The sequence below is a fragment of the Pipistrellus hanaki genome, assembly GCF_964339955.1.
Source record: "Pipistrellus hanaki genome assembly, chromosome: 2".
NCBI lineage: Eukaryota > Metazoa > Chordata > Mammalia > Chiroptera > Vespertilionidae > Pipistrellus > Pipistrellus hanaki.
Genome location: NC_140504.1, coordinates 4,311,978 through 4,337,102, shown reverse-complemented (window position 1 = coordinate 4,337,102; position 25,125 = coordinate 4,311,978). Strand labels below are relative to the sequence as shown.

The window sequence follows — 25,125 nt, the reverse complement described above, 5'->3', positions numbered from 1 at the left end:
CGGGCCCACTTCCCTTCAGGGTGCGAGTGTCAACCCTTGACAGCATCTTCCGTTACAATCCTGTTGTCGCCAGTGGACACCTGCTTAGTGACACTGAGCGCCTCTCCCTCGCCTGAGACATAAGTGAGACTGCGCCAGGCCACAGCACCCGGTTGGAATAATGATCCTCCTGCTCTGACCGCCTTTATTTAGTCAAGAGATACTGCCGAAACCGGTTTGGCTCAGTGGATAGAACATCGGCCTGCAGACTGAAAGGCCCCAGGTTTGATTCCAGTCAAGGGCATGTACCTTGGTTGTGGGCACATCCCCAGTAGGAGGTGTGCAGGAGGCAGCTGATCAATGTTTCTCTCTAACCCTCTCTCTTCCTCTCTGTAAAAAATAAATAAAATATTTTTTTTTTAAAGACTTAATGATCCCAGCTGGCGTGGCTCAGTGGTTGAGCGTCGACCTATGAACCAGGAGGTCACGGCTCGATTCCCAGTCAGGGCACATGCTCTGGTTGTGGCCTAGGTCCCCAAGTGAGGGACATGCAGGAGGCAGCTGATCCATGATTCTCTCTCATTATCGATGTTTCTCTCTCTCTCACTCTCCCTCTCCCTTCCTCTCTGAAATCAATTAAAAAATTTTAAGAAATATTAAAAATAAACGCTTGGTGAGCAGTTACTGCTGGACAAGAACAGAGATGAACCTTTGATTCTCTTCCATGTCCCCACCTGCTGAGAGCTCAGCATCTGCAGGAAACGAGGACGATTGAGGGAGGGTCACTCGGGAAGGAACTCGGTGCCAAGCCTTCACGCCAGGGCCACCCAGTCCCCACCTAGGAATTCACTCCACACATAACAACTGCTCTTTTCATGGCTTTTCAGGGCCACCTTCCTTAGTCTTCTCCGGCCTCCTGTTTTGTCCAGTCCTCCCGGATGAGGGAAAAGGCTAGGGGCAGCCCTGGTGGAGTAGGGAGAGAAAGGGGGTGGGAGGAGAGCGTGCAGGAAATGAAAGAGGGTGGAAAGAGAAGGAAGGAGAGAAGAAAAGCCAATTTGATTTGTTACAGCCACGCCTCAGCGCTCTCCAACACACATCCTGCGGCTACCTAAATTCAAACTTAATTAAAATTATACACAATCCAATGCTCAGTGCCTGTCCCACTGGCCACACTGCAAGGGTTCAGGTGCCACAGATCCAGAACAATCGCCTCCATCCTGGAAAGGCCTATTGACAGCGCCCCCTAGCGCCGCGCTGTGGGAACTGCACTGATAAACCAAACTTCCCTGGGGGAACCCAGTGCAGGCAGACCACAGGGAGCTTCCTGTTAAGTGTGAGCGGCGGTTCAGTGAAGGCTGCCAGTCACCCTGCATGCTCAGAGCCACCCCAGTGTAAATGCATGCCATCTCACTAGCTCCTGGTCATTAGAAAATGGTAAAGCAACAGACTTCCGAGGAAGGAAGATAAATAAATGAAGCTTCCCCCAGCCAGTGTTGTTCAGTGGCTGAGCATTGACCTATGAACCAGAAGGCCAAGGTTCAATTCCCTGTCAGGGCACATGCCTGGGTTTCAGGCTCGATCCCCAGCCAATTACTGATTCTCTCTCATCACTGATGTTTCTCTCTCTCTCTCTTCCTCTCCCTTCCTCCTTGAAATCAATAAAATATATTTTTTTAAAAAATAAATCAGCCCTAGCTGGTTTGACTCAGTGGATAGAGCATCTGCCTATGAACCGGGAGGTCCTGAGTTCGATTCTGGCCGGGGGTGCATGCTCAGATTGCGGGCTCAGTCCCTGGTGATCTCCCCGTTCACAGGCCTGCCTTCCTCGCCACGTCCCTCCCGCTGCTGCTCCTCAGGGCTGCGCTGCTGAGTTTGCGGTGTGAGCAGCCTCCGAGGAAGGCTGTGCTTCCCCATCTGTGGAGGAGAGGAAATAGCACTCTCAGACGCTCTCACAGAAAAGCTCAGGCCCCTAAAGGGCGCTCACAGCCTCCACACCAGCCGGATGGACACAGATGTCACCGCGCACGTGCGGGCCAGAGGGACCCCGAGGGGCCGGAGGACCTGCATCCAGGAGAGCGATGATGAGAACCGCTCCTGCTGTCCTGCGGCTCCGAGGCAGCGGCTGTCCTCGGGCGCTGACCCGCTTCCTCCTCACCATCAGCAGCCCACAGGCAGGGCTTCCCGTCCCGGCTCCACGGCTGAGAAAACCGACCTGACATCAAAGTCCCAGAGCGAGGGAGCAGGCCAGCTGGCTCTGAGCCCAGGCTGCTTAGGGTCCCGAGCCGGGTCGTGACATTTGATTTATCAATAGAGGCTATTTCTCTTTCTCTCAGGCCACTGTCAGTGTGTTCATTTTAAAAATCGGCTTTAGGGAGGATGGGGAGATCTGGGGGAGAAAAGAGACCAACCGAAGGACTTTTATGCATGCATATAAGTACAACCAATGGACACAAAACTCTGGGAGGGAGGGCATGCATGGGAGGGAAGGGGGCAATGGTAAAGATATGTACACAGATAATAATTTAATTAAAAATGGTAAAAATAAATAAATAAATAAAAATAAAAATTTAGAAAAAAAAATTTTTTTAAATTGGCTTTACATTTTGAGATTTTCCAGCTCAGTGGTCCCCAACCCGAACTGCCTAGGAAAGGCATCGGGGAGCTTTGGTTAAATGCCAGTTCCCGGGCTCCGTGCAGACCAGTGAAATCAGGGCCTGGGGGGCGGGTCCTTCCGTGGTGACTGACAGGCAGCAGCAGGGAGAGCATCGGCCCTGTCCGCCTCCCGCTCGGCTCACAAGCGGGACAACTGAGCCAGAGGCCGGGGACTTGTCCGCAGTCACACAGCCAGCGCTACGAGTGCCAGCGCTACGCACGACTCGGGCTGACCCTCCAGCCGCCCTCCTCTGCCCTGGCCATTGCCTCTGCACAAAGCTACGGTGATCACCGGAGCCACTCGGCTCACAGGCTGCCCCTGTGTCCTGCAGAGACCGCTCCGTGCTAACCTCCCACAGCCCAGACACCAGAGGAAGGGACAGCCACTGTGGTGATCACCAGAGCCACTCCGCTCCCAGGCTGCCCCTGCAGAGACTGCTCCGTGCTAACCTCCCAGAGCCCAGACACCAGAGGAAGGGCCAGCCCCGGGGGCAGGCGGGCTGAGGGGCTGCTCTCCAGGCGGACGCGGGAGGCTTTCGGTTGCAAGTGTCTGCGGAGCTGGGAGCTCGCATTGCTTCTGGAATCGAGAAAATCGGTTTTTGGAAAACTTTGGCAATAGCCCTTTCCTTTAAAAAAACAAAATAAAATAAAAAATCAATGTGTCACCAAAACCGGTCTGGCTCAGTGGATAGAGCATCAGCCTGCGGACTGAAGGGTCCCAGGTTCTGGTCAAGGGCGTGTACCTTGGTTGCAGACACATCCCCAGTGGGAAGTGTGCAGGAGGCAGCTGATCGATGCTTCTCTCTCATCTGTGTTTCTAACTCTCTATCACTCTCCCTTCCTCTCTGTAAAAAATCAATTAAAAAAAATAATTTTTTTTAATTTTTTTTTTAAATCAATGTGTGCTTCCGCCACTGGCATCTTCACAGGCGTTGCTCTGGAAATGACACACATTCCTGGCATGTTTAGGGCCTGGGGGGCAGGGCCGATGCAGGTCCGACTCCTGAAGAAGTTGGGCAGCTTCAGCCTCCTCCCTTCTGGACTGGCCGGGAACTTGGGGGCCCCTGGCGCCTCCTCGCTGCCAGCTTCCCCAGCCACTAACACTTACATAAAACACACCCCACCCGCCAGCCGCCAGCTGCTCTGGAACCTGGTGAATAATTTAGAACAAATTACCCTTTTCCAAACGAGCCCAATAAAGTGAGACTCATGGCGGGGCCCCCACGGCGCCCCCTCTGGGAGGCAGAAGGACTCCCGCTGCCCTAACTCAGGCTCCCTTCCCTGGTCCTGGTCTAGGGAGGATTCAGCTGGAAGAAAGCCTACGGGGGAGCTGAGGTCCCCTCTCCCTCTCCCGACCACAGAAAACCTTTGCAGGCAGCTCAGCCCCCTAATCCATGTCCATGGGCACCTCCATCAGACCAGAGCTGCTGGCTGCATTATTCCTGTTTCAAGATGCGTCGTTTAGACACAGTCCATTTCATTCCATTTGGCGCTGATGGGACTATTCAAAGCCCGGGCCACGCTATATGATAATCAAAGAGCTTAAAGCAAGCCGGGGTGGCTGGTCGGAGACAGGGAGGGCTAGGGCTAGAACAGGGGAAGGCGGTGGGAGTTGAACATCCTACGGGGCCAAGTGCTCAAAAGCCAATCGGGACGTGACAGACGGACGCCAGAGCCAAGCTGAGCGTCAGAGTAAATAATTTGGGAGCAAAATTACAATGTAATGAATAAAGATGAGTCCACGCTACAGCTGCTTTTAGGAAAAGGAAGGGAAGTCTTTTCTTTACAGAGGAATGCCAACTCATAGATACAGAGAAGTGAGGAAACCGGAAAACCGCTCTTTCACAACCAGCAACCAACAGCTGCTTCGGGCAGAGACCTATCGGTGAACGCAAAAGCTATCGCGTGAAAGAACAGTGAGAACCAAGGAATTCACACAGTCTTCCGGACTAAAGGCTAAAGGCACCTTTACAATGAAAAACCCGGGGTTTCCACCTTCACCAAGGGATCAAACTCACTATCAAGGAGAGAGAAAATCGGCCTCATGTGCCCACATAACTTCAGCCAGATCTTGACAAAAATGTCTAGCCTAAGTCAAAGTGAGCTGGAAAAAACTCTGGCAAATCTATTGAAGGGCATCTCGCAAAAATGACCTTTCAAACATGTTTATGTCAGGAAAGACAAAAAGATGGGTGAACGGTTGAAGATGAAAGGAGACTTAAGAATAGCTGACAGTCAATGCTTGGCCTTTGACTGGATATTGGTTTGAGGGGAAATAGCTATCAAGGACAAATGGGGAGGTTTGAATATGGACCACACATTGTGTAATAGTCCTGTATCAATGTTCAATTTCCTGTCTGCCCCTGCATTGGGGACACATACACTGGCCGTGTTCTCATGAACCACATGCTGAGGTATTTAGGGGTAAAGTGTCAAAGTCTCCAACTAACTCAAATCACTCAGCAAAAAGAGAAAAAGAAAGAAAAGCGGAGAGAAAGAAGCAAGTGTGACAAAGTGTTAACATTCGTTGTGTCTAGGTATTCACCGTCCTGTTCTTGCAACTTCTCTGGGGTTTTTTAATTTTCAAAATAGTAAGCTAGAGGGAGAGAAGCAAGCTAGCTGAATTCCAGCTTCCTCTTCTCATAGAGTCTTGCTGGGAACTAACCTAAGTTCCTTTCCATTTTATAAGCTGACATTAATTTGCCTTGACTTAAAAATCAAAGGGATGCCAACTTCTATGTCCTTGGCTCTCAGATGCACTGAGGTGCACCAGAATCAGGTCACAGACCTGGCAGCCCTGGTCCCAGGCCCGTTGGCAACACCAGCTGGCGCAGATACCACTGCTCCCCGAGGTGCTGTCCAGCCCCTCTGCTGTCTTCTCCCTGACCTGTATTCGCTCATGCTTTCATTTCTGTCAGCCGCCTGGTCTCTGGGGCATCTGAGATGGAAACAGAGACAGGGCCCGACGCCGGGGCGACCTTGTGTGGGATTGCACTGGGGTCAGTCCCTGGAAGACACAGTGCCACTCGTTGCTGACCACGGCTGGGCTCTGAATGGCCTTCCACAGCTCACAGGGGCACCATCTCTTACAGGCTGAATTGTGTCTTCCCGTCCCCCCAATCTCCCATCCCCCACCAAATTCATGTTAAAGTACTAACTCCTAGTACTTCAGAATGTGACCTTTTTTGGGAAGAGAGTATAGAAGATACAGTTCAGTTCCGGTGAGGTCAGATTGGATGTAGAATGGGCCCTAATCTGATATGACTGGTGTCCTTGTTATTAAGAAAGGAAATTTGGACACAGACGAGCACACAGGGAGAATGCCACGTGAAGACAAAAGCAGACATCAGGGTGATGCGTCTAGAAGCCAAGGAATGCCAAGGATGGCCAGAAACCATAAGAAGCGGGGGGGGTGGGAGGGGCTGGAACAGATGCTCCCTCACGGACCTCAAAAAGAACCAACCCTGCCCAGCCGGTGTGGCTCAGTGGTTGAGTGTCGACCTAAGAACCAGGAGATTGAGGTTTGATTCCAGGTCAGGGCACATGCCCAGATCTCAGGCTTGATCCCCAGTAGGGGGTGTGCAGGAGGCAGTGATCAATGGTTCTCTCTCATCGTTGATGTTTCTATCTCTCTCTCTCTCCCTTCCTCTCTGAAACCAATAAAAATATTTTATTGAAGAAACCAACCCTGCTGACACCTTGACCTCAGATGTCCAGACTCTAGAACTGTGAGACAATCCACTCCTGCTATTTAAGCCACCCACTTACACTTGGTTTCCTCGGCCCCAAGCTACTCCTCCAGCCTCCACGTGGCTGCTCACTCAGGGAGGGCAGAGCTGACAGGGGAGCAGATTCTGAAGGCAGACTGGCAGGTCATCTCCCCCCTTTTACTAGCTCTAGGGACGTGGGCAAACTCCACACAACACTGTGTCCCTGTCTCCTCAACGGAAATAGCAGCCTGCACACAGAGCGTGATTGTGCAGGTGAGTCTGGTTAATATGTGAGAGGTTTAAAGCAGGGCCTTGCTCGGTGAGTGCTATGTGGTGCTGTTTACTATTGTTATTATTGTTATTATTGCTATCATCATCGCCATCATCACCTTACTTTGGCTATAGCTTTGTTCTAAACTTTGAAAGACCTTAAGGAGGGAGTTTTCATGTTAGGAAAAGCCCCCAGATGACCTGCTACAGCCCAGCACCTCTCTGGGCCTCCCTTTCTCTCCTCTCTGTAAAATGAGGGTGTTCACTCTATCTCCACAGACCGAGCAGCGTTGGCGATTTCGGCTCATTCTCACTGCTTCTCTTATGACCTAGATTCCCCGATGTAGGAGTCCAGCCCCGATGTTTCTCTTGGGCTCTGAGACCTAGCGAATCAACTACTTTGCAGGCATCTCTTCTTGGATGGCGCCTCCCTCAGGAACTCTCTCTGTCCAACACTCAACACCTTCTCTCCCAAACTTCAGTGCCCCCTCTGTGTCTGCAAGTTACCAAGCCTGAAACCCTTGGTATCACCTTATTCTCCTCCTCCTTTTCTTCCCGTACTCACTTACTCACCAGTTCCGTACATCTCGCTCCTTAAATATCTCATGCAATTATCCCCGTGGCTTTGGGCATTTCCTCTCGCATAGAGTACCTACCGGGACCTCCTTGCTTTCGGTTTTACCTGCCTCTAGCCCCACCTGTCGCAGACAGCCAGAGCAAGGTTTCATTTGTTTATAGCTTTTTAAATATAACCTATTCCAGAGCCATAGTGCAAAATCTCAGAGGAAAGGCAGAGGTGGGGGGAGAGGGTGGGAAGAGATCAACCAAAGAACTTGTATGCACATTTGCATAACCTATGGACACAGGGGTGGTGAAGGCCTGAGGTAGGGGGCTAGAAGGGATAAATCGGGGAAAAAGGGGACCTAGGTAATGCTTTCAATAATAAGTATTTTAAAGATGAAACCTTACAATCCCGCTAAGATTGGGAGGAATCAGAGCACCAGGCACCCACCTCTCATGTTAGAAGAGCTTGTTTCAAGTATTTATCTCTGAATTTGATGCTGTTTCATGCTACTAATTGTCGAGATTCTTAATGATGTTCCATCTGTAAGTGGATACTTGAAAGATGGGATTTTAAATCAAGTAACATTGCAGGGCCATGAAGCTGACACTCTCTAAGTAATTTGTCTCCATTCCTACCAGAAATCAAGATCCCTAAACATCAAAATTAGACATCAGGGCATCCTATCTAATAAAAGAGTAATATGCAAATTGACCATTACTCCAAGAATCAAGTTGGTCACACCCATGTGGTCAAAGATGGCGGCCCCCATGTGGACACAAGATGGTTGCCACAAGATGGTCTGCAAGGGAGGGCAGCTGTGGGCAGTTAGGGTTGATTTGACCAGCAGAGGATGACAGTTGGGGGTTACCAGGCCTATAGGGGAGGGCAGTTGTGGTTGATCAGGCAAGCAAGGAGGGCGGTTAGGGGCAATTGGGCTGGCAGGGGAGGGAAGGAGGGGGCAGGACTGCAAGGGAGGGCAGTTGTAGACAGTTAGGGTTGACCAGACCAGCAGAGGAGGGCAGTTGGGGAGTCCAGGCCAGGCCTACAGGAAAGGACAGTTGGGGGGGCCAGGCCTGCAGGGGAGGGCAGTTGTGGGTGATCAAGCCAGCAGGGAGGGCTGTTAGGGATGACCGGGCCAGCAGAGGAGGACAACTGGAGGAGATCAGGCCAGCAGGGGAAGGCAGTTTGGGGGAGGGCAGCAAGGCCTGCAGGGGAGGGCAGTTGGAGGACCAGGACTGCAGGGGAGACCAGTTGGGGGGGGCCAGGCCTTCAGGGAGGGCAGTTGGGGGGGACCAGGACTGTAGTGGGGGGCAATTAGGGGGAAATCAGGCCTGCATTAGAGGACAGCTGGGGGAAGTCCGGCCTGCAAGGGAGGGCAGTTGGGGGTACCAGGCCTGCAAGGGAGGGCAGTTAGGCGTCAATCAGGCTGGCAGGGGAGTATTTAGGGGGTGATCAGGCTGGCAGGCAGAAGCAGTTAGGAGCAATCAGGCAGAGGCAGGCGAGCAGTTGGGAGCCAGCAGTCCTGGATTGTGAGAGGGATGTCTAACCAACCGGAATCGGGATCGGACCTAAACAGGCAGTTGGACATCCCTCAAGGGATCCCAGATTGCAGAGGGTGCAGGCTGGGCTGAGGGAGATCCCTCCCCCTGTGCATGAATTTCATGCACCAGGCCTCTAGTATAAAACATAACTATGCAATAATAACCTGCTTCCTGCTTTACATAAAGCAAAGAGTCTTCACTTACCCACGTGAGGCGGAGCCACAGTAAGGTTTATCGTGCGAGAATCGCGGTCCTGCAGCCCCTTCATCTTAGCCACGCAAGTCAGATTCCCACTGCCTCTCGGCGTCAGAGCCAGGATGCTCAGGACACTTGTAGGGTCATCCGGCACCGGAACGGAGTGAAAGCTTGAATCGCTCACGGGGACACCGATCTCCCAGGAAAGTTCCGGGAGCGGGATCCAGCCCCTCGCGCGGCAAGTCACATTACAAGGTTCATCCTCAACGACTACAAGACTGTCAGTGGGAACGAGCAATTCCCCCACAACTAAAGGAGAAAAGAGAAACATTCTGAAGAAATGGCCACGCCCCTCCGTGCCAGGTCTGCTTTCAGTTCTCCTCCAATCCCATTGCAGGAGTACTACCCCTGAAGCCAGAGCAGCCGTGGCCGTGGCCGTGGCCGTGGCCGTGGCCGCGGTGGGAAATCTTCATGCAGCTTCTATCTGTGTCTTTCTTTGGACTTTCCAGACCCACAGAAGAAAGTGAGATTGCTCCCCAGAAATAAAATTCCAGAGACATGAATAAAAATCAAGGCCCAGAGCAGTCTAAATTATACAGAAAAGAGAGGGCAGAGGTGGTTGCCATGGGGGCTAGACAGTCACTAAAATTGTCCTGAGCTGCCTGGGAGCCAAAGCAAAAAGGGAAATAACCTTTACCTTCTTTTCATTGTAAGGTGGACACATCATGATCAGTCATATTCTCTCTCTCTCTTTATTCTTTTTTTTCTTTTTTCTTTTTTTTGCGGGGGCGGGGGGGTGACGGGAGAGAGGCAGTCCATCTTTTTAAATATAACTTCCTATGATAGGTCTTAAGATATTTTTCTACTTAAACATTAAATCCAACAGAACTAAAGAAATAACTACCCTCAATCACAATCAGAATATATTGCTCAGATACATTTTTATCAGATAAATTTTTTAAGTTCTATAGAGGATCCATTCCCATGTGCCAGTGTCAACGCTAGAAATAACCCATTTGAAGGTAACCCTGGTGTGTGCCAATGTCACCAAAATCGCCTGAGGTTGGCCCGGTAGAGACAGCCTTACTGAAACATAGATGCAATGAAACGTTCCAATTAAATAGTCGAAACTCCCAGCCGCATAATATAAGGGAAAGAACACTGGACTAAGAATCAAAGCCTCTGCCCACAATCCTGACTGCCACAATGTTGGCATTGCCCTGCGCAAGTCACTGAGATTTCCAGGCTGTTTTCTGCCTGTTGAGTGACATGACTCGACTAGATTAGTGGTTTCCAATCCTATGGCTTCCATACCTTAAACACTCCTACAGATCCTTGAGCACTCCAAAGGCCTTTGTTTATATGGGTAATATCTACCAAGACTTACCATGATGGAAATTAGAATTAAATATGTGTTTATTTTCTTTTTCTTAATATATTTTATTGATTTTTTACAGAGAGGAAGGGAAGAGGGATAGAGAGAAGGTGCCGGGTTCATTCCGGTTGAGGGCACATGCTTTGGTTGCAGGATCCTCCCTGGGCCTGGGGCCTGGTCGGCTTATACAGAAGGCAACCAATCAATGCGTTTCTCTCACATGGATCCTTCCCTCTATCTTTCCCTCTCTATTCCAATCTCCCTAAAAATTAATGGAAAAAATATCCTCAGATAAGGATTTTTAAAAAATAATCTATACTAATAAAAGAGAGATGCAAATTGATCATACCTTTGCAACGCCCACCAGCCAATCAGCAGTGAGTATGCAAATTAACCCAACAAAGACAGTGGGTTAATTTGCATAAGTAGGCACCAACTGGCCGAGGGTGGGGCAGGATGCTTGTGTTGTTGCCATGGCAATTACGCAGGCATTCTGCACCTCCCTGGCCACTCAGGGCCTCTGGGCAGCATGGGAAGGCGGGCCAGAGCAGAAAGAGGTGGCTCTGGGGCAAAATGGAAAGGCGATACTGGCAGCCAGGGAAAGAAAGGCTCATTCTTGCACGAATCTTCATGCATCGGACTTCTAGTAATAAAAATAATAGTGTAATACCTTAATTAAAAATTTTTAAAAAAAAATAAATAATAGCGAATGACTATCTGGAGACTGCAATGAGCCTGGTGCTGTTCTAAAGACTTTACATAGACGATCCTCATCTGATCTCACATCCCTATGATGAGGAAACTAAGGCACCAGGTCACGAAGTGGCATGCCCACAGACCCACAGCTAATGGGTAATAAAGCTGCAACTTGAACCTGGCAATGGGGCACCCGAGTCTGCACTGCTGACCACTAGCCCACCCTGGTTCTGGAGTCTTCAGATCCTCATAGTCAACCTGCGAAGTGGGCAGAGTCCTGTCCCAATTTTAAAGGCGAAGAAATTGAGCCAATTCAGAGGTCACCAGGGTGGGTAACTGATGGAAGAAACACCAGGACCTGTATCTTTGATTCCTTCTCAGTGTTCTTTCTCTTATGCCACAAAGTACTGTAATGGGAATCTGGTCATGCAAAGTAGTCCGGGAACCCAGTACCCTCACTGAGTCAACAAATGCCACAAAATGACAAAACATCAGTGTGCCCCTAATTAAACCACATGAAATTAAAGTCACATAAAGAGACCACAGTTTGGCTAAATTTAAAAATGCAAGTAGAAATAGGTAGACATGTATCTGCACCAAATGTTCCCCATTTGATTTGATAGCAGCATCAATGCAGACCAAATCTTTGGGAGTTTCTCCCTGACAAGCAAATAAATACCAGGAAACAAGAAAAATGTCAGACACAATGTGGTCTGTTGTTTAAAAATGCTGCCATAGAAAGCTGACGCTGCTGGCTCCAGTGCATCTAGAAAGAGTATATAATTGCATTTTTAAAGAATATAAAGGGATTAAACTTTGATAAATATGTTCTGAATCCTTATAAATCATCCTTTTTTATTTTTCACTATGTAGCATGATCTTCAGTACCTAAAAATTAACTTTGAAGATAAACATTAAGTTACCACCCTAGTGGTTTTGCTCAGTGGATAGAGCGCCAGCCTGTGGACTGAAGGGTCCTGGGTTCAATTCCAATCAAGGCCACATGCCCAGGTTGTGGACTCAATCCCCAGTAGGGGGCATGGCAGGAGGCAGATGATCCATGATTCTCTCTCATCATTGATGTTTCTATCTCTCCCTCTCCCTTCCTCTCTGAAACCAATAAAAAAAAAAATTTAAGAGGCAATGGAAGTACCACTTTAAAAAATTAAGTTATCCATTATTATAAATTTTGTTTACTCTTTTTTCTCTAAAATCCTTGACACACCTTTATCTATAAAAACCACTGGGGGTGAAGAGGGGCAACAAATTGGGGAATTAAGCTAGAAAAAAGGAAAAGTTAAGCATGATTCAAAATTGACAAAGGTGTCAAAGAGGGGTAAAGTAAAAAATAATGATGTAGGCAAAGAAATAGAGACCAAGCATATGAAAGACTGGAGACAGGCAATGATTGCCACCTCACTCTACCTCACAGACAAGGGACCACCTGGCCCCAGAAGACCTCCAGGATATAATTCCAGAAAAGCTAGTAGGTACCAATATGGATGAGATGGAAAGTGACAAAACCTTCTTTAAGAGTCTTAATCATAGAAATGGGAAGAAGAGATGGAAGGAAGAGAAGGAGAGAAACAGAAAGGAAGAAAGTAGAGAAGCCGTGAGGAAGGCAGGAGAGAAATAAACAACACAACAACAAACACTCATCAGGTCAGAAGAATTCTCAGGGTAACACTAACTGATGACTATATATATATATATATATTAAAAGGGACCATAGCAGGTTGGATCAATGGATAGAGTGTCACCCACAGATTGAAGAGTCTCAGGATCGATTCTGGTCAAGGGCACATACCGTGCAGGAGACAACCAACCGATGTGTCTCTCTCACATCGATGTTTCTCTCTGTCTCTCCCTCTCCCTTCCATTCTCTCTAAAAACCAATGGAAAAATATCCTCAATGAGGATAAACAACAACAACAGAAAGAGAAAGGGAGAAGGGAGGGAAGTGACAAATATGAGAACACATTCATCAGTTCAGAGCACTCAGTGTCACACCACCGAAGCACTCGGAGCCCCATCGGTCACCACCTATGGCATGCCCTTCAGCAGGTCCCTTCCCCTTCTCCGACACTGAACCCAAGGAACGCCCCACGCGCCTCCGAGTCCCCCGCACGCAGGCGCACCTTGTACGGAAAGGAAGGCGAAGCCCTCGCGGCCACTGTTCTGGAGGCTGCACTTGATGCGCCCCGCGTCGCTGAGCTGCACGTCGTGGACGATCATCTCGGAGGTGAAGTCGCCGCCCTCCGTGTAGTTCTCGGAGGTGAAGCGGTTGCTGGTAATGATGACCTGCGTGGGCGTGATGCTCAGGACCACCGTGCCGTTCAGGGCCCACATGAGGAGGCTCCAGCCCTGGGAGACGGTGCAGTTGAAGCGGGCGTCCTGGCCCACCCGCACCGTGGCGTTCTTGGGCCCTTCTACGATCTGGAAGCCGGATCCAAAGGCTAAAAGACACCCGGGTTTCAAGTAAGGGATGCATCGACACAGACCAGCTGTAGAGTTTAACCCTTCTGCATACAGGTTGTGAGCCCCGCGTGACTGTCCTAGGGCTCAGATCCCAGGTCTTCCTGGTCCCAACTCCAGGTCTCCCCAGAAGATCAGGAGCTCCCAGAGGACAGGAAGCCACTCCGTCCCTCCTTCCCACAGCCCTCTCCTCGCTCCACAGTCCTCAGCACCGCAGCCGGGTGGGCAGTGAGGGAGCACTGCCCCTCCTCCTCTTCCTGCGGATGTGACCTCAGGTATCTGACCCCAGCGTGGCCCAGGGAGCCACCACTAGCCCTGCTCTGTCGCTGTAGGAAGTTGTTCAGCCTCACTGTGAAATGAGCATTTTCCCTCCCGGTGAAATGAGGGGGACCTTCTCCCCAGGACTGCGAGGGGACAATGGGGTACCCCATCTTCACAAAGAGGATGGGGACCCTCACATGCTGTGATCATGGCCCAAGCCTTCCCCTGCACGCTGAGACACCCCCCCACACACACACACACACACACACGTGGGGCACTTAGGACAGTGCCTGTGGCTAGAGGGGAGGAATACAGCTGGAGATGAAATTTGGGTCCTATATATACTGTCATGGGGAATTCATCTCCAAGTATCAACAAGACGGTAGTCACTGGGACCTCACCTCCTCCTAAGGACTAGATGAGACAGAGAGGGATAATGGGTAGAAAGGTGAGGGAGGTAGATGCCCTCAGGAGAACGCCCAGGCGTGCATGGGGCAGCCCCTCAGAAAGTCTCCCCGCAACTAGTTGAGTTGAGCGTCCTGGCTCACCCGACAGTCACCTCCACACCCCACGCTCCTCGGTGGCAAAACAGGGACGCTAGTGCCTCTGGGACTTATGTCAAGGACCAAATAGGATGATCCGTGTAAACCCTTCACGTCACCCGCAGTCACTCAGTGGGCAGTCACTGTCACATGACCTGCAAGCCGGGGTCACGTGGACCCACAAGATGAGCCAAGAAAATCAGAGACTCAAGTAGCGCTGCTTCCATCACTCCTTTCGCAACACCCTGCCCTCCCAGCACCAGCTGTAAGGCGATTCTAAAAGAATCTCCTGACAGCCCTAAAGGTTTCTGGGAGGAAAGCACACCGCTGGGCACCCACTGACACAGCAACACTTCGCCTGCATTCCCAGAATGCACTGCAGGGATGCACCTCAGGACTGGGTCGTGGGCAGACAATGAACCACTGCCCAGACAGGGTCCGAGGCCAGCAGGACGGGGTGGGCGGCAGCCAGGGCCGGGGGGAGGGGGCCACTGAGGGGAGGTGAACGGTACTATAACTAGGGCTGCTCCTGTGCTGGGTGAGCTGGCCGCTGTTCCCTGTTCTTTGCTGTGACTCCGGGCAGGAGAACAAGAGAAAGTGTGACTTAAATAGCAGCTCAGCTGGGATCCTCTCCAGCTGGTGCCAGGCTGATCCTTTCACTCCACACACGGGGACCTCCACATCCGTCAAGTGCCCTGCCGGCTGCACCTGTGACCAAGAAGGTCCAAGGCGGCCTAGCTTCCTCTGCAGCTAGGGAGGTGAGGAGGGGAGAGGGAGCGGGGAGGGGCCTGCACCGAATGGGAACTCTCCGAGTTTGAACTTGACCCTTAGGTTAAACAGGAGGCGACAGACCCTAAGCACTGAGTTGCCCTGGCCACGCAGGCCTGCCTCTGGTCTCCCACCACAGGTAACGCCCTCCAGCTCCCCCTCGTGACTCAGAAGCCGCCCTTCCGGAAGAGCAGGGTCCTGAGGCCGCGTTCCTCTCTCCTGCACCCCATCAGCTGGTGGTGTGCGTGACCCCGTCCCACCCAGAGCAAATATGAGCAAACTATAAACAAGACCTTTAATCAAAGTCACCTGCCTCAGCACACAGCTCCCTCCCCTTTGCTCCCTTTCCCTGTGTACAGCGAAAGGGCAAGGGAGGGGAGAGCCATGGGGACCATCAATGCCCTCCTCCCAGATGCCTCCTTGTGCTAGCCACAGTGGTCACCCAACACCAGGTCCTCCCCTACCCCCAGGGACTTATTCTATCCTATGCAATATACTGATTCATGCTGGCACTCTCAGATTCCCCAACCATGTCTACAGCCTGCCCATAGCCCTCTCCCCCGCCCCTTGCTCTCCCTTCTCTTTCTCTCTCTTTCTTTCCCTCTCTCTCTTTCTCTCTCTCTCCCTCCTTCCCTTCCTCCCCCACCCCCTGACCCTAGCCCATTTGGCTCAATGGATAGAGTGTCGGCCTGTGGACTGAAGGGTCCCAGGTTCCATTCCAGTCAACTGCATGTGCCTGGGTTGCAGTCTCCATCCCCAGTAGGGGGCATGCAGGAGACAGCCGATCCATGATTCTCTCTCTGTCATTGAGGTTCCTCTCTCTCCCTTTCCCTTCCTCTCTGAGTTCGATAAAAATACATTTTTTAAAAAGCAACATTATCTAGCCATCTGAAACAGAGTTCATTTACACTAGTAAAAGGTAACATACTAATTAGACTGGACGTCTTCAGGACGCCTTCCGGACAAAGCCGCAGTGGCTGCTGCTGCTGTGAGGCCAGGCCAGGGCTCAGGCAGCCGCAGCAGCCGGCAGGAGCAGCAGCATCAGTGCGATGGGGGCATCACCTTCCCCTGATCAGCAGGTCGCCTCCCGCAGAGGGAGGCCAGAGGCAGCAGCAGAGAGGGGGGTGATGGGGGCGGTGCCTTCCCATGATGGGCCAGTCACCTCCTGCAGAAGTGGGCCTAAGCTGCCAGTAGGACATCCCCTGAGGGCTCCCGGACTGTGAGAGGGGGCAGGCTGGGCTGAGGCCCCCCCTTCTCCCCTCTCCCCCCCCCACCCCCGCAGTGCACAAGTGTTCATGCACCGGACCTCTAGTATGTATATAAGTCCAAAACCAGCAGGACATACTCTGCAGTTAGACATTAGGACAGTGGTCACTTTGGGGAGTGGGGGGGGCTGGAAGATGCTTTGGTGGGGGTTCCTGGCCTCAGTGCTCATACACGAGGTGTTCGGCTTGTGACGACTCATCCAGCCGGGCCTTCATGACTGTGCAGGTCCCCGGGTTAAATTCTCCACCTCCGGGCCTCAATGCCGCACAGAATGCCTCCCCGGAGGACAGCAAACTCCCACCTCCCCGAGGAGAGCAAACTCCCACCTCCCAGAGGAGAGCAAACTCCACCGGAAACAAGACCAGCACACCTGAGCAATGGCCTGTCCACCAGAGGAGCCACAGCAGAGCTGGGGCGGGGGGGGGGGGGGGGGGGGGGCAACCCCACCTGCTCTGAGACCCCGAGGTCCGCACACCTCAGCTCTGCGAGGCAGTCTGACGCCCATGGGCCCCTCCCACCTCCCTTGGGAGAGGTCCAGACAGAAACACCAGAGGGGGGACATCTCCACAGGAGCGATGGCCGTGGAGCAGTCCCCAGGACACATGCCAGGAGGTAGGAACCCCAATGAAGAGAACCGCCCTGGAGCTGAGTCAGTGCAGCAGGAAGAGGGCCCCCTGGAGGCCCCTCCCAGAGGGGAGGGGTGTGGTGGGAGGGGCCCAGGAACAACCCTGGCAGCCACACCTGCCAGCGCCGGGGCCTCCCCGGGTTCCCCCTCCACGTGGGAGCCATGGGACCTCCCGCCACACCCGCGTGACCTACCTGCTAGGCCAGCCACCACGACCAGCACGGCCAGGACCCCTTTGCAGCTGCCGTCCATCCTGGCATCTCCTCACCTGGGGGAGAAGCAGGCAGGCAGGTGAGCGGGAGCGGGGACAGGCTGCGCACACAGAGCCCGGCCAGCCCCGGGTCCGAGGACTGGCCTCACCGATGACCTTGTTAGAAAGCCAGACGCATGGGGCCACCCCACACCTGCCAGGCCGGCGACGCCAGCGCTGAGCCCACAGCCTAAGCAACGTCCTTCTCTGGCCTGTGCTCAAGTCTGAGGACCCCTGTATCCCGTGACCTTACCCCCAGGCCCAGGATGCATGGCAGGCGCCCTGGGATACCCTGGCCACTGAGCTGCTGACGCGGTGTGACAGCCTGGACTTACAGCGATTGGCTGCAACAGTGACGCTTGGGTCGCTGAGCGAGGAAATGCCTGCGCACGGCCCGTTTTCATGACCCAAAGGGGAAGCAGGGGCGGGAGCCTGTGGGAAGGCAGCAGGCGGCGTGGAGAGACACAAGAGGGGGGTGTGTGCGGGAGGAGTGCGGGGTGGGCTGGCCGGCACGTCCCTCAGGGAGGCCCACCTTGGGGGAACCTCACACGAGCTTCCCGGGCAGAGAAGCAGTGGTGCCAAGCCCTGGGGTGGGTGGTGACGGGCACACTGGAGGAACTGCAGCAAGGGCGCTGGGGCTGGGACAGGGGAGGGGGGAAAGGGGAGAAGTCAGAGGTCAAGAGGCGGCAGAGTGAGGTCTTCCCCACTCCGGCAGCACGCGGGGATCCCGCCACGAACACCTCTCGGCCCTCCCTTTCAGCCCTTTGCTCTTGTTCACCCACCATCGCTGCATCTGCTTCTCCTCATTCTTCCCTTCTCCCCACAACGGGCCTGCCCAAGGCAGCCACCAGCACTGCTGGGTCTCCCGGGAGCAGGCAGGGCCACATCACCCCCAGATGTGTCATGAACTGTCTACAAAATAACAAGACCATAGGCACTCCCCCGAACCCGGGAAAGTCTCCTCGGCGCGTTCCTCCACCCCCTCCATGTGGAGCAGGGACCCAGGGCTCTCCCTGCGTCTCACCCCGATTTCACCGCTGTGCTGGGCAGCCACACGTCCCTGAGGCCATGGGGGCGGCTCCAGCAGAGCCCCGTGGGGATTTTTGCGCGTGCGACACCCCGGCCAGGGCTCCGGTCCCGTTCCTTACAGGCCGAGGGGACAGACTCACGGGCAGAAATACAAGTCCTGAACCGGCACCCTGGCACCGGGGGAACATGCCTCCCTCACGGCGCTGAGTGAGACAGCAGCAGCGACACTCAGGCCGTGACCACGTGTCCACATGTGTGTAGTACTGTGTAGTCACAGCCCATGAGAAGGAACATGGACCATGTGTTACATGTGAGTATAATGCTGAGTAACCACAGCCCATGAGAAGGAGCATGCGACCGTGTGTTACACGTGAATGTATACTGGATAGTCACAGCACATGAGAAGGAACATGGGGCTGCATGCTACATATATCTGTGCTACTGGGTAGCCACAGCCCATGAGAAGTAACATAGACCACATGCTCCATGTATGTGTGGTGCTGGGTAGTCACAGCCTGTGAGAAGGAACATGGGTCCGTATGTTACATGTGAGCGTGGTGCTGGGTAGTCACAGCCCATGAGAAGAACACAGGCTTCCGCCCCATTTCTGACGTCTTTGGGAAGCAGGTGTCAGCATGTGCATGACCGTAACCTTCATGTCGGGGCATGAGGCTCAGTGTCTGCCCTGGAGCTTCCCGTGTGGAACCCACCCCTTGCCGTGATCTGAACCAGACTCAGCAACCCCCCAACCCCCCCTCGACACTGCGCCCGGCAGCAGCTGTGCGCACACCGGACCGAAACGCAGCCCTGGAGGCCGGCTCAACATCCCAACCAAAGCACCTGTTGACAGTTTCAGCGAGTGCACCCCCCACGTCCATCAGCGCCAACCGCCTAGAATGCTGGGCCCCGCAGAGGAAGAGGGAGAAACCCAGCCTGGGCCCGCAGGTCGCACAGCCTCCCCAGAGCATAGACGCGCAGTGCGCCCGCGCCCCGAAGCCCGGGCCACAGCGAGAGGTCACCGGCAAACGCTCCCGTCACTGATCAGCGGTCAGGCCGCCCACGGGAACGATGACAGCTTATCAGTGCCCCACCCGCCACTGCCCCACGCCATCTCGCTGTTCTCTGTCAGGGACTCCACTTCAAGAGGGTGTTGTCGCCAGGACGGTGGTGTTGGGACGGGAGAGCACGGACCAGGGTCTGTGAGGGCGTCTGAGACGCGGGTCCTGTCAGAAGGGCGTGTGCAGGAGGGCCTGTCATAAAGCTGATTCCAGTGTAAACTGAAACCAGACCATCCTCTGAGTGCTCGAAGACCCGTGCCCGGTCATTGCACGTTGCTATCTCTGTGGAGCAGTTGGACGGCCCCTGGATTTTAAGTTCTCATTCATCTCACTGGGGAAGACTTGAATCTCCTGCCTTTAGTGGAAATTTTTCAAAAAGTCTTCTTGGAAGTCTTAAAGCTTATTAGATTGTACTCAATAGGCAGGATTTAACCCCCAACCCATTCCCGAAAGCCCCAAGGAGTCCAGAACACTCCAATCATCCGACGCCCCCAGAGGCCCTCAGGGAGAAAACTGCCGAATCTGACCCTGTCCCTTCACCACCCCACGCCCAAACGCCTACCCCCGGGCCCTCGGCCGGAGCCTGCTACCAGAACACCCAAAGCAGGCCGTCCCTCTCTGCCAGCAGCAGCCTCACGCCCCGGAAGGAAGAAGGGCTTTGCGAGGTGCGTGAGAACTAACCGGCTTGGTGCAAACCGCCGTGCCTGCGAGAGGGCGCCCACGCCCCTGGACCTCAGCCCCCCTGGCTCTGCGTGCCCCGCACTGGGGTGCCGAGGCTCCTGGGTTTGGGCAGATGTTTTTCCCAGAGGTGTCACAGCCCTTAGAAAGGCCTAATTCCTTTTGTGATCCCGAAGCCGGAAAGACCACACATGCCTGGCAGACCGGGGCAGCTTCACAACTGCACGTCTCCTGCCCACAGGCCCTAATCAAACGCCAGGGCGTGTGTGTGGGCACACGGGAGTCACAGTAATTTTCCGGCGACCTCCCGGCCCCAGCCCCCGCTGGCTCTCAGCACATCCCTGCCAGCCGAGCTGGGACAGGGACGCCCTCTTGATTAGACATCGTCTCAAATTCCTTCACCCTCAGAGCTGCCGCCTTTCAGTGTTTAACTCCGAGGGAGCGGGAGCCAGGACAGGTTCGGATCGCCCAGCACTGTCCCTGGCAGAACAGCTGGTCCTGCCGCCTGGAGGGCCCAGCGCCTGAGCCAGGCCGCTGCACCTGCCCTGGACCCCACGGCCGCCTCACCTCCGCAGGTGGATCTCCCCTCCAGGCTCCCGCGGCCGTCCTGGCCCCGTCCTCTCTCCGCACAAACACGGGAACGATTCAATCAGCCACAGAGAACCCTGACCCGGCCCGGCCCTGAGCAGGAAGTTCCTCACCGAAGGGCTGTCACGTCACCGGCCAGGCCCTGGACGCAGAGGCAGCCTCCGCCAGCCGCCGGCCCTGGCTCCCCGAAGGTGCGGGCGTGCCAGCGTGTTTCCTGGTAATCATTAGCCAGCCCCCAGCGGCAGCCCAGGAAGTCCGGCCCAGGAATGCCAGGGCCGGGCCGCACGGACCTCGGCTCGGCTCGGCCTGCAGGGCCCGCTCCTCCCGGGGCCTTTCCGAGTCTCAAAGAGCCCAGACCGTCGGGGCCGCCGTCCTCCGCCACTGGCCGCAGGCTGCCAGGCCCTGCCGCCACCCCAGGACGCAGCCCGGCCAACCTCGCGCCCCGTGGCCTCTGGCACGGCCAGGGACTGGTGCAGCCGGTTCCCTGCCGGCACCTCCACACGCACAAGAACGGGCTCTTTGTGGAAGGAAAACAAGGGAGTCCTTGGGGTGCAGAGCCCTGGACGGCGGCCACCTGGAGGAGTGAATCAGTTTCCTGTGAGTGTCGGCGCGGAGCTGTTATGGAGGAAGTGTGCAGGGCCTCCCAGGCCCACGCCCAGCCCCTCAGGTGTAAACAAAGGAACTTGGCTGTCCCGAGCCTCGTGATGGTTTCTGGAAAAAGCCATCGCCCTAAGGCCCGGTGAGCAGCCCCACAGTGAACTGTCCTCTCTTACGTGGTTCTTTCTCGGTACCTGGCGTGTCTTCCCATTACGTTTCTGTAGTATTTTTTTATCTTGATTTCAGAGAGGAAGGAAGAGGAAGAGAGAGATAGAAAAATCAATAATGCGAGAGAATCATGGATCAGCTGCCTCCTGCACACCCCACGCTGGGGATGTGCCCTGACTGAGAATCGAACCCTGACCTCCTGGTCCATAGATCGATGCTCAACCCTGAGCCACACCCACTGGGCTCCCCCATTGCATTTTTTTTTAATTTCTTTATTGATTACGGTGTTATATATGTGTCCTTATTTCCCCATTACTCACCTCATCCCCCCCACCCCCCACTCATGCCCTCATCCCCCTGGGGTCTGTGTCCACTGGTTAGGCTTATATGCATGCATGCAAGTCCTTTGGTTGATCTTTCCCCCTCGTCCCCACCGTCCCCTGCCTTCCCTCTGAGGTTTGACGGTCCTCATTACATTTTAATCTTGTGAGGGACTCAGGGTCAAGGGCGGCTACACAGATACAGGTACCAACAGGAATGAGGATGGTGTGTTCAGAATGAGACCCTGAAGTAAGTAAGTGGGAACTGCTGCCTCTTCTGGTCAAAGGAGATCCGAATATGGCAGCCCAAAACAGTCACTTGGCAGAAAGATTTTTTTAAGCTGAAGACATTTGAGATTCAACAGATGAAGGGAAAGCAGCGCCTCAGAGCAGCGATTGTGCTCCCGGGGGCTGCCATAATAATTCTTCTCCCAGGATCTCCTCCCAGAGGGGGAGCACAGACCCACTGCACTCCCTTCTCCTGGAGCTTACGATCCTGAAGACGGAAAGACCACACGTGCCTATTAGACAACATTCCCACTTCACTACCTCCCGTCCGTGCTCCTAAAATCTGTTTATCTTTCCTCAAGAAACCTGCTTTCATCCCATAAGAAGCCTGTGTGCCCCCCCCCCCCTTCCCTTTTTCCTACTAAATTAAGGACATAAACCTTTATCCACTAAATGAGCCAATTACCTCTATCAGTGGCTCTCAACCTTTCTAATGCCGCCACCCTTTAATACAGCTCCTCATGGTGTGGTGACCCCCAACCATAAAATTAGTTTCGTGGTTAGTTCATAACTGTAATCTTGCTACTGTTATGAATTGTAATGCAAATATCTGTTTTCTGGTGGTCTTAGGTGACCCACAGGTTGGGAACCACTGCTGTAGAGCCTAAGACCATCGGAAAACACAGATATTTACATTACGACTCATAACAGTAGCAAAATTACAGTTATGAAGTAACCTCGAAAATAATTTTATGGCTGGGGGTCGGTCACCACAACATGAGGAACTGTATTAAAGGGCCGTGGCATTAGAAAGGTTGAGAACCACTGTCCTATATGCAAGCAAAATAAACTTTTTCTCCAGTGAATCTGACTTTTTAATTCACAAGCCCCAGCCACTGGACTTAAGAGGATAGAAAAAAGATTCCCCCCCCCCCCCTTTCTACGAAACCCTATTTTAGGAGCTGGTCAGAAAAATGGTGAGCAAACCAGATACTCAAGAGAGTCAATAAGTTAGTCTGATAATCTTACAAATCTAACCCGGGTCATAGCGTCTTATGAATCAGGGTCATCAGACCTAACACAATACAAAACTCAAATAACTTTAGAATAATGAGATACAGGAATGAAAAAAATCTAAGGCCAGTATAATCCTGTTTTCCCTGATGTGCTTTTTTAAAAATTTCCTCAGCTTCGGTCCTAATATGTAGAATATCAGTCAGCATGGGGGTCAGATGGACTGGCCTTCGAGGCACAGTATTGCTTCTGATTTTCTCCCAAGATTTCCAGCCCCAGCCTTGGCCTTGGCCTTGGCCTTGGCCTTGGCACTACAACCAAAGAATATAGTTGGAGCTTCCACAAATGTTTGTTATAACTACAATGACTGTGTTGGGAAGAAAAAATAAACTTCTCTCCTCAGTGCTGTGGCTTGGGCCCTGAGAATTAAATTGACAAAAGACAGAGTAACAGGACAAAAAGCAAAGGTTAACAAGGGGTTCGTCACACAACTGGGAGAAAATCAGTGAGGAGTAACTCCAAGGGGTGGTTGGAACTCCGGCTTATATAATTAGCATCTTAACTAATAAGTCCTTAGCGAAGTGGCAAGACAAAGTAAACGAAGCGTGGGCTTTGGGGGTGGCGGCCTGGGGGGAAGTGAGTATGTGGGGAAATGAGTGTGGAGAGAGAAATGGAAGACAAGGCTGTGGGGGAGGTTTGTTCTGTAGATTCTGTTAAGAGTCTCCTGTGGTTCCATTCCTTTGGCCCCTCCCGGTACAAAACAGAGTTCCTTTGGCGTCTGCTGTTTCATTTACCTTCAGCTTAAAATCATCCTTATGCCAAAGTGGCACGTTTTGGGATGTCATCTTCTGACCCCCTATAGGTGCCCTGCCAACAACGCACACCTGATGAGGATAACCACTCTCAGAAGTTCCAGAGCAAAGGTGGGGTCTCCCGCCCCCACCCCCACCAATGCCGAGATGCCCACCCAGGCCAGTGAAGCATACTATTCCTAAATCATGGGGAATGCAGCTCTCAGACTGTGCCATCCTGAGGGGATTTTTTTTTTTTTAATTTGGGAGATTTGCATTATTTCAAACTTTGAGCATAAAGAGATATTCGACTAATATTTTTAGCCTACTTTAAAATCACGAAGTTCAAATTAAAAAAAGCATATGCACAAGGTAATTTGAGTTGTGGTGACGGCTCTGAAGAGATCTTGGAAAGAGGGGTACAGGGAGGCAGATCCCCTGAGGAAGCTGGGTTGAGCTCAGATGGGGATGGGCACATTAGGGGTGATGTGAGCAGGAAGGCTCATGGGATTAGGTGAGGCCCCCTTGGGAAGTCTCCCTTTTGCCCCCCATTATCTAGCATCATCACGGGTCCCACCTCACAGAGCGTGTGAGGGTGGTGGGGGTCACTGGTGGTCATTTGAGAATCCTTCCTGTGGCCACTGCTCTGTGTTCTATTGGCCACGCAGCCCCGGAGTCCAGGTTCAGGGAGAGGGGCTCAGACGCCTCGGTGGAGAAATGCCGAAGAACTTGGGGTCGTGTTTAAAAGCCATCACATTGCCAAAACTGGTTTGGCTCAGTGGATAGAGCCTCGGCCTGCGAACTGAAGGGTCCCAGGTTCGATTCTGGTCAAGGGCATGTACCTTGGTTGTGGGCACATCCCCAGTGGGGAATGTGTAAGAGGCAGCTGACTGATGATTCTCTCTCATCAATGTTTCTAGCTCTCTATCCCTCTCTCTTCCTCTCTGTAAAAAATCAGTAAAATATATTTTTAAAATAAATAAATAAATAATAATTTAAAAAAATAAAATAAAAGCCACCACATCCCTGAATCGTTTGGGCTGTGAGGAGAGGACAAGAGGCAGAGGGGGAGCTGACCCCTCTGGCAGAGGCGTCCGGGACACCAGGCTCCCAGCCGGGGCCTCGGGGCTCAGGTGCCCTCTGTCCTCCGGGCGACAAGAGGCCTGGGAGGACACTCTGGCCTTGTCACTGGGCAAAGAGTGGTGTTTGCCGATGGTGACGGGGCTGCAAAACGTGCCAAATCCCAGCCGACTTGGCTCCGGGGTTGAGTGTCGACCCAGGAACCAGGAGGTCACAGTTTGATTCCCAATCAGGGCACATGCCTGGGTTGCAGGCTCCATCCCCAGTAGGAGGCGTGCAGGAGGCAGCCGATCAGTGGTTCTCTCTCATCATTGATATTTCCATCTCTCTCTTTCCATCTTCCTCCCCTCTCCCTTTCTGAAATCAATAAAAACATTGTTTAAATGTGCCCACTCTTTTGAAAG

At 53.0% G+C, this 25,125-nt stretch overlaps 1 protein-coding gene across 4 annotated transcripts in view; it reads right to left on the bottom strand.

The window, feature by feature from the left end:
* IGSF5 (immunoglobulin superfamily member 5) overlaps positions 1-25,125 on the bottom strand; it is a 55,199-nt gene that overhangs the window by 13,395 nt on the left and 16,679 nt on the right. For 2 of the 4 annotated variants that reach the window (XM_084873847.1, XM_084873848.1), the window contains exons 1-4: positions 20,503-20,634; positions 17,115-17,188; positions 13,122-13,439; positions 8,922-9,221 (exon numbers count right to left, since the gene is read on the bottom strand). In XM_084873847.1, coding sequence (XP_084729973.1) covers positions 8,922-9,221; positions 13,122-13,439; positions 17,115-17,172 — 676 coding nt within the window. In that variant the 5' untranslated portion in view covers positions 17,173-17,188; positions 20,503-20,634. The other 2 variants (XM_084873849.1, XM_084873850.1) reach the window with 2 other exon arrangements.